General features: G+C 38.0%; 1 protein-coding gene across 1 annotated transcript in view; it reads right to left on the bottom strand.

The window, feature by feature from the left end:
* FAM174A (family with sequence similarity 174 member A) overlaps positions 1 to 10,452 on the bottom strand; it is a 51,209-nt gene extending 40,757 nt beyond the window's left edge. Inside the window, exon 1 of the mRNA XM_003279972.3 lies at positions 9,793 to 10,452. Within this exon, the coding sequence (XP_003280020.1) occupies positions 9,793 to 10,226 (434 nt within the window). The 5' untranslated portion in view covers positions 10,227 to 10,452. The remainder of the gene's footprint in view (positions 1 to 9,792) is intronic.
* Between the last annotated feature and the right edge of the window lie 3,101 nt (positions 10,453 to 13,553).

Raw genomic sequence — 13,553 nt, 5'->3', positions numbered from 1 at the left:
GCAATAAAAATCTCTCCAGAAACGCCAAGAAAAACCTGATTTCTTAAGAAAGTAACTTCAATTACTATAAGATTCTCAATTTATGATTTAAGTATTTCTCTAGATATGTTTTATATCATACTGAACAATGCAAATTACCAACATATCTTTCAACCCAATTTCAACATTTTACCATATTTCTCATATTTTAGAAAAGATCAAACCTAGGCAATTTTTTAAATGTAGTCTTCACCAAAAATAAAATTAGAATCAAATGCAATAATATAGAAGAGAAATACTACAATGGGCACTGGAGATCATGATAAAAGAACTCAAGAACTTTGAAGAGTAGGAGTAGAGGTGATACTCAAGATACTTAGCTATTTAACAACTGGCAGGGCATAAGGACCATCTAGTCAGAATAGATGCTTGCTGTAGCAATGGGTCCAGAAACACTGGTAGAGTGTATTGGTAGATACCACCTGAGCATTGCTACCAGTTGACAGTTATGTTCAAATGCTATTGATTTTGTTTTCAGAAAAACTTTGCAATAACTAACCAGAAGCATCTCAATCTAGTTTCTCCATTTTGTCCCACATTCAACCTCTATCAATTACAGAGGAATGCATTTTCTGGCTGTACTCTAACACCCTGAGGACTGCAGTCATGTTAGATATACACTGATGAATAATCTGCACTTTATCTTGGGTAAATACATGCAAATATACACCTGTTAAATAAATTGACTTCTCTGTGCAAGCATATATCATGAGGCTCCGGTATGGAATTGAAATGAGTTAAAATGACTACATTATTGCAGGATTGATGTTAACACCTCTCTCACACAGCTACCTCACATTTCTAATCTTCATTTACATGTTTTGATTTCATATACATTATTTCTTTTTTATTCTTTCCTTTATCTTTCTCTCTTCTCTTTTTCCCCTCTCTCTCCTCTCCTTCTCTCTCTTCTCTCTCTCTCTCCAGGATCTCATCTGTTTCCAGGATGCAGGGGTACAAATGCAGGGGTATGACCTTGACTTCATCTGTTTCTGGGATGCAGGGGTACGAATGCAGGGGTACGACCTTGACTTCCTGGACTCCAATGATTCACTTCAGTTTCTTGAGTAGCTGGGGCCACAGGTCACCACAACTAGCTAATTTTTTCTTTTTTTCTTTTTAGTAGGGATGAAGTCTCACTATATTGCCCAGGCTGGTCTCAACCCCTGGATTCAAGCAGTTCGCCTGCCTCAGCATCCCAAAATGCTGGGATTATAGGCATAAGCCACCATGCCCAGCCTGATACATTATTTCTTATTTCCTTTTGAAATTAATTCAGAAAACATGTGAAAATCTACTATTTTCTAAATGAGGCGTAAAAAGCAAACAGTGTAGAAAAGAAGACAGAAACATAAACAACTATTATAGTCCACTGGAAATAATGTCATAACACAGGTATTCTCAAAATGGCCTGGAATCACAGAGATTTCCCAGTAGAGTACATGTTCCATTTCATCTTCAAAGACAACCAGGAGTTAAACAAGAGAATAAAGAAAGAATGCAAAGAATTCCATCCTTGAAAAATGTTCTTCCATAAAAATATAGTTCACTAGAGACTGGAAAACAAGATAAAATAAAAAATGATGGCCGGTAGTCCCAGCTACTCAGGGAGGCTGAGGCAGGAGAATCGTTTGAATCCATAAGGTGGAGGTTGCAGTGAGCTAAGACTGTGCCACTCCACTCCAGCCTGGGTGACAGAGGGAGACTCCATGTCAAAAAAAACAAAAAAATCTGATTAAGGAGCTAATTAACTACTAAAGAGTATGAACATTTATCCCATGAAATGCCATAGAATTGTGCTTCCCAATAGAACTTCCTGCAATGATGGACATATTCTGCATTGTTCTGTCCAATACAGTTGCCACTAACAACATGTGATTATTTAGCCCTTAAAATGTGGCTAGTTGGCTGGGTGAAGTGGCTCACACCTGTAATCCCAGCACTTTAGGAGGCCAAGGCAGGCAGATCACTTGAGCTCAAGAGTTCAAGACCAGCTTGGGCAACATGGCAAAACCAAATTTCTATAAAAAATACAATAAATAGCTGGGTGTGGTGGCGTGTGCCTGCAGTCCAACCTACTTGGGAGGCTGAGGTGGGAGGATGGCTTGAGCCTGGGAGGCAGAGGTTGCAGTGAGCTGAGCCAGACCTTGTCTCTAAATAAATAAATAAATAAATAAAAGAAATGCAGCTAGTATATCTAATGGACTGGAATTTTACATTTGATTTTTCATTAACTTTGTTTGAGACAAGGTCTTGCTCTGTCATGAAGGGTGGAGTGCAGTGGTGTGATCACGACACACTGCAGTCTTGATATCCTAGGCTTGAATGATCCTCCCACTTCAGCCTCTCAAACAGCTGGAACTTACAGGCCTGCACTACTATACCTAGTATGTGTATATACATATATATTACACACACACATATATATACACACACACACACATATACCCCCTACACATATATGTGTATGAATGTTATATATATAAATATATAATAAGCAGGGTCTCACTATATTGTCCAAGCTGGTCTCAAACTCTTGGACTCAGGAGGTCCTCCCACCTTGGCCTCCCAAAGTGCTGGGATTACAAACGTAAGCCACGGTGCCTAGGTAACATAAGTTTTTAAATAGCCACCTGTACCTACTGGCTACCATATTGGACAGTGTAGCAATAAAGGATTATAAGCACACATAGTATGATAGATTTACATCTCAGAGGGAACACCATCTGTTCAGTGTTGAAGGTAAATTGAGAGAGAGACAGGTGAAGTTGAGAAAAGTTAGAAACAATAGCACAATAATCTAGTGATGTGAACCTAAACTAATTTAAGGTCAATTGAGCTCACAAAGCAGTAATATAGTCAAGAAATATTTAGCAATTGAAATTGGATGACTGTATTTGAATGGTAAGCAAAAGAGAGACATGGGATGACTTAGGTTTCTAGTTTGAGAAATTGTGTAGATGATGATGTTATTCACCTTCTAAAGAGAGTGCGGCAAGATTTGTCCAGGGATAAAAATATTGTTTCAAGCTTAAACTTGAAAACAAGTCTGAATCATCTATCCAGTAAGAAGTTGGCTGGCTATACATGTCTGTAACTCAGAAAGTAACTAACAGCTTAGAGGTGGCCATTAAGGATATGAATTTTGGATGGATCACCCAGGGAACATGGACAGTGAAAGCAGGGCCCAGAAAACACTGTCAGTTGGGAGGTGAAAGTCATTCTCTTCCACACAAATTCAATGCATCTCGTTGTATTCTAGGAATCAGATTGGGCCTTTAAGGACAAAAGATGAGTAAGATAGAGGCCCTGCTCTCCAGACATTAGCTTGTAGAAGAGTCCTAATTAGGAAGAAGAGTTCATGGAATAAGAAATTCATGAAGAAGCTGGGCATGAAATACTCAAGGAGGTAAGAAGAAAATCAGAAGAGATGTCTCAGAAATCAAAGAACGAACCAGTGCACTGAGTGCTACAGAAAAGAGGGGAAAATATCCATGAAACTGAGACAATGTGCTTACTAATCATCTTCTGCATGAGTAATTCTAGAGTGGTAGAATTAGAAGCCAGACTACAAAAAGCATAAGAGAGAATGAAAGGCATGGAAATGGGAACACTTCAATGGAAAATCTCTCTCCTGTCCTGTGACAAGAGCTTTATTTAGATTCCCTCCTTCATGTCTTCTTAGGTGTCTTCCTTTCCCATATCTTCAATATTTCCTTCTGTACTGGCTCTTTCCCCACTAATGGCATTTAAACAAGACTGGATAGTCCATTCTTAAGTGGACCCCTTTCTACAGCTGTCATCCAATACTTCTCCCTGCCTGCACAGTTAAGAGTGAAATGAAATATATCCAAGCAGAAAAGGTCAACTGAAAATACATTCAGTTACAGGGCAAGTTTGTAAAAGATTTATGCTGATTAGAGATAATATTTAGTCTTCTACAAAAATATAATAGTTTTTGTTATGCTATTAAGTGGCTTTTCAGATGGCTTTGTCTAATAGGAATGATATTTAAGAGTAGCCTTCTCCAAATAGCTTGATCTATTGCTGCCATATTCTCAAAAGTTTAGTTTATTACCACAAAAAGCAGTGGTAGTCCTTCACTAGATAAGCTCCTTGAACACAAATATGATGTCTTTATTATCTTTGAAGCCCTAATATTCAGAAGTTTGAGAGATATAACAGTCATTCGAATTTATCAGAAACAGATTTGTGTGGGCTTAAAGGTGGCCCATATGATAACTTGTCAAACTACTACTTTACGTAGTCCACATTCAGCATTGTCCTACAAATCTCCTGAGCCAGGGTGTCATACAAGCAAACGGCTATTGATGTGGTGAAGCAAAGATCTCCTCAGCTCTTGAGATCACTAGGCAGTGTCTAAAGTGGATAGTATCAGGGCAGGTAGTCTCATACATTTACCCCGTATAGATATCAATGTCCATGTGTGGCATTACATGAGCAAGCATTGCTCTGGCCTCAAAGCCCCCAACAAACGAGTACATCTCCACTTTTACCTCCCAGAACTGCATACATAACAAATATCACTTAAAAACAGAGCATTCTATTATCACTTTACTTATGATATGATAATCATATCAGGGATTATGATCCCTGACATATCAGTTATGTCATCATCTTGTTATTTTGGCACTTGACCACATAGCAAACTAACTTGACACTTTAAAATATTTTAGGTGTATGAGTAAACATTTTGTGAAGGGAAGTTTCATCTTTGCAAAAAAATATTCATTACTTGAGAACTCATACTTGTTAAATACATTTCCAAGTTTCTGGGTCTCTTTATATATAAAACATTTGACATACACTGACTAGCTAAATAAATAATGGCAAACCAGGACAATTTACACATGTTAGGAAAACTCCACTTTCCAAGGAGATATAAACAATTATAATGGAAGTTCCATGAAGGCAGGGACTTTCCTTGTGCACCAATAACCCTCATCACAGAGGTTAGTAATGGCACGGAATAGGTGGAAAATAATATTTACTGAATTAGTGACAGTCACTAAATACATAATTGGTTAAATAGTCAAAAGTACTCCTGGTTTTGCTTAAATTAAGTGATTTCTATGGATGTTTTATAATTTTATAAATAGGGCTGGAACCACAAGACTTCTAGGAGAAAAAGAAAACAACTCATATTCTTAAGTAACCAGACAAAAGAGAAATGGTGATTAAACTCACATGCATGAATCATTAGTGACTTGCTCTACTAAGGTGTAAATATGTGTGACCATATTAACAGAGGTTTCTTTAAAATATTACCATTCCCTGACTATGTGTAGCAAATCAAGAAAATCTTTGGATGAGGGAAGGAATGCAGGCAGCTGAGGTATGAAACAAAATTATTTCACCTTTGCACAATCATGATGATCAATAAATGTTAACTTACTTTTCAAAAAGGTAAAATTTGGAGGTTTAACGTCCAACAAAATCATGTGTTTTAAACAGAAAGGCACTGGGCATATACTATCCACTTTATTTTTCTCCATAAATAAGCTAGCCATCTTTATGTGCAATATCGCTTTAAATTGGTTACTTTAAATGATCACAGGAAGCAGCATGATGGTTGAACAGGTTAGGTAAGTTCCAGCAGAGCTGGGTTTGGGCAGGTCCTATATGTGCACCCTTGGGCAAGTTATTTAACCTTGCTCAGCCTAAATTTCCTCAGTAAGAATGATATTACCTACTTTGAAGGTTTTTGCAAGAATTTCAAAATGCACATAAAGTATGTGGCATTATATCTGACACACAAATTATCAATTAACTATCAGCTATTAGGATAAGTAAAAGCTCAAAAATAATCTTTCAGTTACAAAGTATGGTTCTTTGAAAAAACCTAACGTTGTGTCTTAGCGTATAGGGTTGGGTAAGCATTCAAATTAAATTAATGTACTGTATTTCCTATATACTATGTATTAATAGGATCTGCATTTTAATGCCTTTTCATAGCATCCTTTATGTACTTAACTATGTGATTATTTGGTTAATGCCCCTCTGCTCCTCTAGTATACAAGTGTTATAGAAGCAGAAATGTTTGTTTTGCTCAAAACTGTATCCCCAGTGCCCAGTACTGGTCAGTTAAATAAATATTGACTGCTTAAATAAAGGCTATTATAATAAATTTCATGCTCATCTCCACCATATGAGCATGAGCACCATATTTTCTTGAAATTGGAAGAGACTTGCTAAAGAGCATATAGATTTTTTTTTTAAAGTAGAGGGTTAAACTTTTAAGCATTGATTTCCTTCCAATATACCAAATTAAATAAAAAAAATGAAAAACCAACAATGACATGGCATGAAAAAGGAAATAATTCCCTGCTTTTAAGGCAAGAATCATTATTCGGTTATGACAAAAATTGCTTTATATAATTACCATACGTGCTAAAACTAACAACCATCTAGAGTGATTTCCCCCCACCCCCACTCCCTGGCCTTATACATTTTACTATGGAGAGAATGTCCTACTGAGAGGAAGGAAATAAAAGTATTAATTGAGATCTTCACATTTATTTGTTCTGTCAGTAAACAGCAATTATCCTTAAATTTCCAAATCCTTACCACCTACCTGTTCAGCAATATAATACATGAAGAGTGCTCACCCATTAGGCAACTGCTTATTCAGTGCCCATCATATATTGCACATGATGTTTAGCACTGAGGATATAGGGGAGAATAAGACAGACAAGTCTCTTCTCATAGAGATTAAGTGTTCATTTTAGGCAGTCTACTTTGTCCCTGCTGTGTTCCTTGCACACACACACACACACACATATATATACACACATACATATATATGTTTTGTATTTCTACAGTGAGAATCTGACTGTTCTTTGGAATGTTTCCAGACTCAAAAAGGAAGTTATTATTACCTACATATTCATTATAAATGAATTAGATAAAAACAAAACTATTTGAAAGTCTCATGTAGTTCAATGTAATAAAATTTTAGAAGTAAAACATTTTCTGCATCACCTCAAATCAGTTAAGAAAATAATGATTTTGGCCATTCTTCTCCCTTGGCACAAATAACTAATTTCAGTGCACTGTCACACATAGTTTGAAAATGGGAGCCAAAATGAGCATTCACCAAGATAATGAAGAAAACCATAATCTGGAAGCAAAAAGTATGAGTTCGGAACACTGCCCAGACATTGTTAGCATCATTCAAGCTTTGGATGCCAGGCAGCCAACTAAATGTAGGACTTGGACTGCATGAATATGTTAGATGCTGGTTAAAGAATGCAGTTTTTATTAGCCATAGTTCAGAATTTGGCTGTTAACACACATCATGTTACCGAGTCATCCAATAGGATCATATTGGAAGGACTGTATCTGTCCAAGTTTTACAACATTAATGACAGAAAATCAATGGTAATAAATATGTGTATTTAAAATTATTAAAAAGGTGGAAGCAAAAGGAGAAAAACAAGAAAGGAATATTCCCCCCAAATTATCATTATACCTATCATTTTTAGGTATAAGAGATACAACATTCAAGGGGCCATGCATTTTTATAGGAACTATATACAGACAGCAGTAAATAACAGTTATATAGTGAGGAAAATAATTTGTTTAAATATTCTTTTTTTTAAATCTCTTTTTATTTTTTATTTATTTTTATTTTTATTTTTATTTTTTTATTATACTTTAGGTTTTAGGGTACATATGCACAATGTGCAGGTTTGTTACATATGTATCCATGTGCCATGTTGATTTCCTGCACCCATTAACTCGTCATTTAGCATTAAGTATATCTCCTAATGCTGTCCCTCCCCCCTCCCCCCACCCCACAACAGTCCCCGGAGTGTGATGTTCCCCTTCCTGTGTCCATGAGTTCTCATTGTTCAATTCCCACCTATGAGTGAGAACATGCGGTGTTTGGTTTTTTGTCCTTGCGATAGTTTACTGAGAATGATGTTTTCCAGTTTCATCCATGTCCCTACAAAGGACATGAACTCATCATTTCTTTTGATCTTTCTTTATATTAAGAAGAAAGTCTCAGTTTGGTGGTAATATGCTTTTAACACAGAGTGTGAGTGCAGATTTGCTAGCCTTTGTGAACCAACAATATCTAGCTCAAATAATATTTCTTACAGCTGTGGTTCTCAAATATTGCTTACACCCGTGGTTTTGGATTTCTTTACATTCTTAAAATTGTTCAAGAACCCCAAATAACTTATATTTATGTAAATTACACATATCAATCAACTTTACCATATTAATTAAACTTGAGAAAACCTATACTTATCAACTGATTTAAAATAATAGTAAACACATTACAGGTTAACATAACTTTTCTGAAAAACAACTATATTTTCAAAAAAGAAAAAACGTAAAAAGAATGACATTTAGATTCTTATTTCCAATTCCCTTTAATATCTGGCTTAAGGTGATAGGAATAGACAAAAAATAGAAACAAAAAATAGGAAATGGATAGATTTTTATATTTACTTCTGCATTAAATCCTTTGCAATGTGTTGTTTGGTTGAAGCATACAAAGTAATTCCATCTTCACACAGATATAAACTTGGAATGGAAAGAAATATTTTAATAGCCTTTTTATATATGAGTGGTTATTCCTTTATGACACTACTACACCAAAACTTGACAAGCAGTTTCTTAAAGATTAGTTGCTATGTGGAATCTGAAACAATATCAATGAACTATTTGTACCTTATAAGCCTGTAACAGAATGTATTATTTTGAAAATAGTTTTAATACTGTAGATGCCCTGAAGAGGTCTAAGTGAAACTCCCACCTGTGTGGCTCCCTGGCCCACATGTCAAGAACCACTGGCTTACACTATTTTTTAACTAGCCAAGTGATGTTGGTTTTCCATTCATGATAATAACGACTTGTTTAAAAGGAAACTTTTGCTTTAAATAATCAGTTTAAAGAAATATGTTAAATTACAATACAGAGGGTATTTATGGGAAAAAAGTGAATTTTGAAAACAATAAACAAACATAAGCTGCAAACCTACCCTCTACACTTACTTTATAATGATATAAACTGCTAGACAGCTTTCCCTCACCTTATCTCTTTGCTGGCTTCTCCTAATGGTGAGGTCTTGGCTGTGTATGTCAGCTCTTCAGGAAGGCGATTCTCTGCCACTTAGGTGGCAGTTTAAAGGGCAATACTAGGAAACACTGATAGTAGGGAAGAACTTTTCTTCTCCTGAATTTTATAAAAATAAAATACCCATAAGGCACCTCTATATTACTATTAATCCACTCAAATATATATTGATTTCTTATTAAGTGGCAGCATTGTACAAATAATTTGTAAGACTCACAAACCTACTAAATAGATATCCTGTCTTTAAAGAGTTTGCATTCTGATTGGCAAGATTTTGACCAGTTAGGCATACAAAAACGTAGACTAGAAAGGTAGAAGTATTACAAGACAGAGTAGTCAAAATTCTAGGGAATAAAGATTATCCTCACTTCAGAGAAAGGGTGCCCTTTGAGGCTGACGTGGGTTGTAGGTCAGATGAAGAGATTTGGAGGTAGGGCACTAATTTATAAACAAAAGGCAGCAATTAGTTATAGGTTTAAATTGCCCCAAAGGTAACAGGCCTTTAAGAAAGTCAATGTCATATTCTTAAGCAGGAGTACCTGATGCTGGGAAAGGGGGAAAGGGTCACAGAAGTCAGCCTTGCTGGAGATCACCAGCCTGCGTATCTCAGGCCCAATGGGGTGCCCCACCGAGGCTTTGCCTCACCTGACCGTCCTGACCACGAAGTACACCAGCACCGCGCCGCTCACCACCATCAACACAGTCAGGGCCCGCTGGGTCATGGGCTTGTCGCCAGGGTTGGGGCTCACAGCAAGGCCGCCACCCACCGAGCCTTCCCCGACCTTCCCTCCGTGATCGTCCGCTTCAAACCCGGCCACAGGGCTGCTGCCATTGCCTCCCTCGGAGCCTCGCGGCCCCGCAGCTTCAGCCAGACCACGGCCCGGCTGCTGGGCAGGGGTAGGGCCCGGTGGCAGCGGCGGCAATGTCCGTGGCCTAGGGTCAGGAGGCCCAGGACCTGGCGCGGCCTCGGCTGCCTGCAGCAGGACTGCCAGGGGCCCGCTTAGTTCAGGCAGCAACAGCAGGAGGAGGACGGAAGCCAAGAGGTGGCTGAGACAGCAGCAGCACTGCGAGGCCTTCATCGTTCCCGGACCGCTCTCTCACCACCCGGGAGCCGCCGGGCCCGCCACGCTGGCTCCAAGAGGGACCATAGGCGCGGTGGAGAATGAAGCAGAGGTGACCAAACGCCAGGGAGAGGCCCGGTCGTGGCAGGTGGCAGAGGCTATAGCAGTGGCAGCTGCCTGGAGAACCGGAAGTTCGTACATCTCAGCGGCCACTGCTGCTAAGGACGCCTTCGGTTGCTAACTTGTAGGGGCGGGATGCACTTAGTGACGTCAGAGACCTAGCGCCCAGTGCGCACGCGCACTTGTGTAAAAAGCGAGGACGTGAGCGTTCTGGAAGCTTTGCTCTTTTCACTGTTAGTGAGGAGCGGTCAAGGATGCGTATTAAGAAAGTAAGTAGACAAAAAGAGATTGTGTAACATGTACAGCAACTCTCTCATGCAGGAACCCTGAGAGCTTGGAAACTCATAATCTGAATTCATTGGTGTCAAACTGCAATAACACATTTAATCTGTAAGCCAGAAGGGCTTAGTTTTCCTTAGCTTGATTACAAGCTTTAAGCAGGCTTTTTTCCGCCTGTGGGTCCCTGACCTCCCTTTCTAAAGAGCATTTGCTTGTAATGAGTTCATGTCCTTTGTAGGGACATGGATGAAGCTGGAAACCATCATTCTGAGCAAACTATCAGAAGGACAGAAAACCAAACACCGCATGTTCTCACTCATAGGTGGGAATTGAACAATGAGAACACTTGGACACAGGATGGGGAACATCACACACCGGGGCTTGTCATGGGGTGGGGGGTATGGGGAGGGATAGCATTAGGGGATATACCTAATGTAAATGACGAGTTAAATGAGTGCAGCACACCAACATGGTACATGTATACATATGTAACAAACCTGCACGTTGTGCACATGTACCCTAGAACTTAAAGTATATTTACAAAGTTACTTTAGAAAACTTTATCATTGTAAGTTATTTCTCTTCCTTTTTCAGATGTAAATATTTTTTAAAGCTTCTGGCCAGTTTTGTAATTGAAAACTATCTCAAGGGTATGGAAAGCCATCATGCCTTTGAAATGTAATCAGCAAGGAAGATAGTGGGCCATCTCTTATTTTGTGTGAGAGGATAGGAGCCTAACTGTTGTAGGCTTCTCGCTTCAAGTTGTAAAACCACCTCCTGTCATGGAGGAGAAAGTTTACTTTTCCTTTGGGTAAAGTCAATCAGCAAACTCAGGTGGCCCCTGATCTTCCCAAAATAGCTCTTAATAACTCTCCACTCCTTTTTTTCTTTTAGAGGAGTTGAGATTAGAAGAGTTTTATCCCCTTTCCCAACAGCAGTAGTCTTCAATAATGTCTTCCTTGCCTGTTTGACTTCGGTAATATGGAACTTCAATTTGTGCAGATAACTAGAAGTGGCCGCATGATGTACCTCTCACCAAGGAGATGTCTGTCAAGGGTGTACGTGGGCCTTTTGAGTAAGTTATTGTTTTCGTTGCTAAAAGAGAGACAGATACAGATAGATATATACAAAGAGAGAGCCAGAAATACACACACACACGCATACACACACCTACATCTCTCATTATTCCTTTCCCCCCTTCCACTTGCCTGCCTTCTCTGCACAGAAAGTTCTGGCCCTAACCTTGGAAAGAATATGACCCAGATAGTCCTCTGATCCTAGTAGACTGTGAGATATCTGGCGTAAACTATAACTAAACCTATAGCCTGGCACCAAATGCAGCCAAGGTTAGCTTAAGTTAGTCAACCCCAGCTTGACCAAAGATGTGAAAAATAAATGCTTATTTGCTGTATGCCACTGATATTCCTATGGTTATTGGTTATGCCACATTATTCTAGCAATAGTTGATTAAGAAGCTAGAATGAAATCATGGTATTAATTAGGAGAATATAATAATGTGGCAGTTAATAATCTGTCTCTGCTACTAGACTGCCAGAGTTCAATATCCAGCTCTGTTCTTTATAATCATGTGAATTTTGGTCAAATCAATTACTCTGTGTCTCAGTTTCTCCCATTGTAAAGTAAGAAAAATTATGGGGTATTTTTCATTTAATGTTTGATAGCATAATATCTGATACATACTAGGTACTCAAGTAGTATTCACAATCATTATTCAATACAAGAATGAAGAGTTCAGATTTTATTCAGCAGCCCAATAGTATTTAAGTATACTTCCATGAAACATAGTTGTTCTGTCAGCTGTGTTACTGCGTTCCTTAATCAACTAGAATTACGTTGGTCTTTTCCCAGTATGCAGATGAATTTAAGTAACCTGATACAAATTTCTCATTCTGAGATTTTTTTCCCTTATTTATGTATTTTTTATGTTCTGTGCTTGGTACAACTTGTTTGCAAGCCAATTGATAACAAGTAAATGAACAAGTATATTAAAATTAAGAGAAAAATTCATAAACAACCAATTTTACTTAGTGTGAAAGATTGTATTTTACATAGATATTTGTGCTGAAAATTGTAACTTTCTATTGCACAAACAAAACACAGTATCTTCTCCTAGGAAAATTTTTGTTCATTCCTATGACAGATTTCAAGATGTCATTATATAATGATGTTTTACAAACAATATGGTATTCTAAAAAGAGCACAGTAACTTACAGGTTTGTTGCCTGCTGAAGATCACTTTTGTTGAGAATTGAGTATCTCTGAAAAATCTGATTTTATTTTTGTTGTTGTTGTTTGGTTGGTTGGTTGCTATATCAAGAGAGATCTGCACTTAAAAAGTTTATCCTGGCAGTAATATAGCCAGTTTAAGTGAAGGTAGAAAGCGCTGGGCACCAAGCAGGTTAGTATATAGCTAGGGCTATAGAGGCCTATAGGATTGGATTAATGGGAAAAAAGTTAGGGAAATGGACAGGATATGACAATATCTGGATGCAGGTAGTAAGGGAAAGGAAAGAGATTCTTAAATTTCAGTGTACATGAAAATCACTGAGAGCTTGTTAAAAATGCATATATAGTCCATATCTCCACTTCCAAAAATTCTGTCCAGAATTTCTAAAATAGTGATCTAGAATCTCCAATTTTAACAAATTCCCTTTCTTATTCTGTTTTGGGTGATTGAGAGCTGCATTTTGAGAAACATTAGAACATAGCTTTCCCTAATCATTTGGAAACATTAGTTTGATTCTAAGATTTCAGAATCATTTAGCTCTTTGCATGTTCCAGTTACTGCCAAGGACTGCTGCAGATGGGAATTTGGGGTAATGAATGATACCAAGGTTTTATGCCCGCATATCTGGGAGAATAATAATGCCATTAATCAAGATGAAGAACAGACAAAATCAGATTTTGGAAGGAAGGAAAGATAAT

This window comes from Nomascus leucogenys, chromosome 2, assembly GCF_006542625.1.
Source record: "Nomascus leucogenys isolate Asia chromosome 2, Asia_NLE_v1, whole genome shotgun sequence".
NCBI classification, from domain to species: domain Eukaryota; kingdom Metazoa; phylum Chordata; class Mammalia; order Primates; family Hylobatidae; genus Nomascus; species Nomascus leucogenys.
Note: the sequence above shows the minus strand (reverse complement) of the source record. Positions and strands in the feature narration are given on the sequence as shown.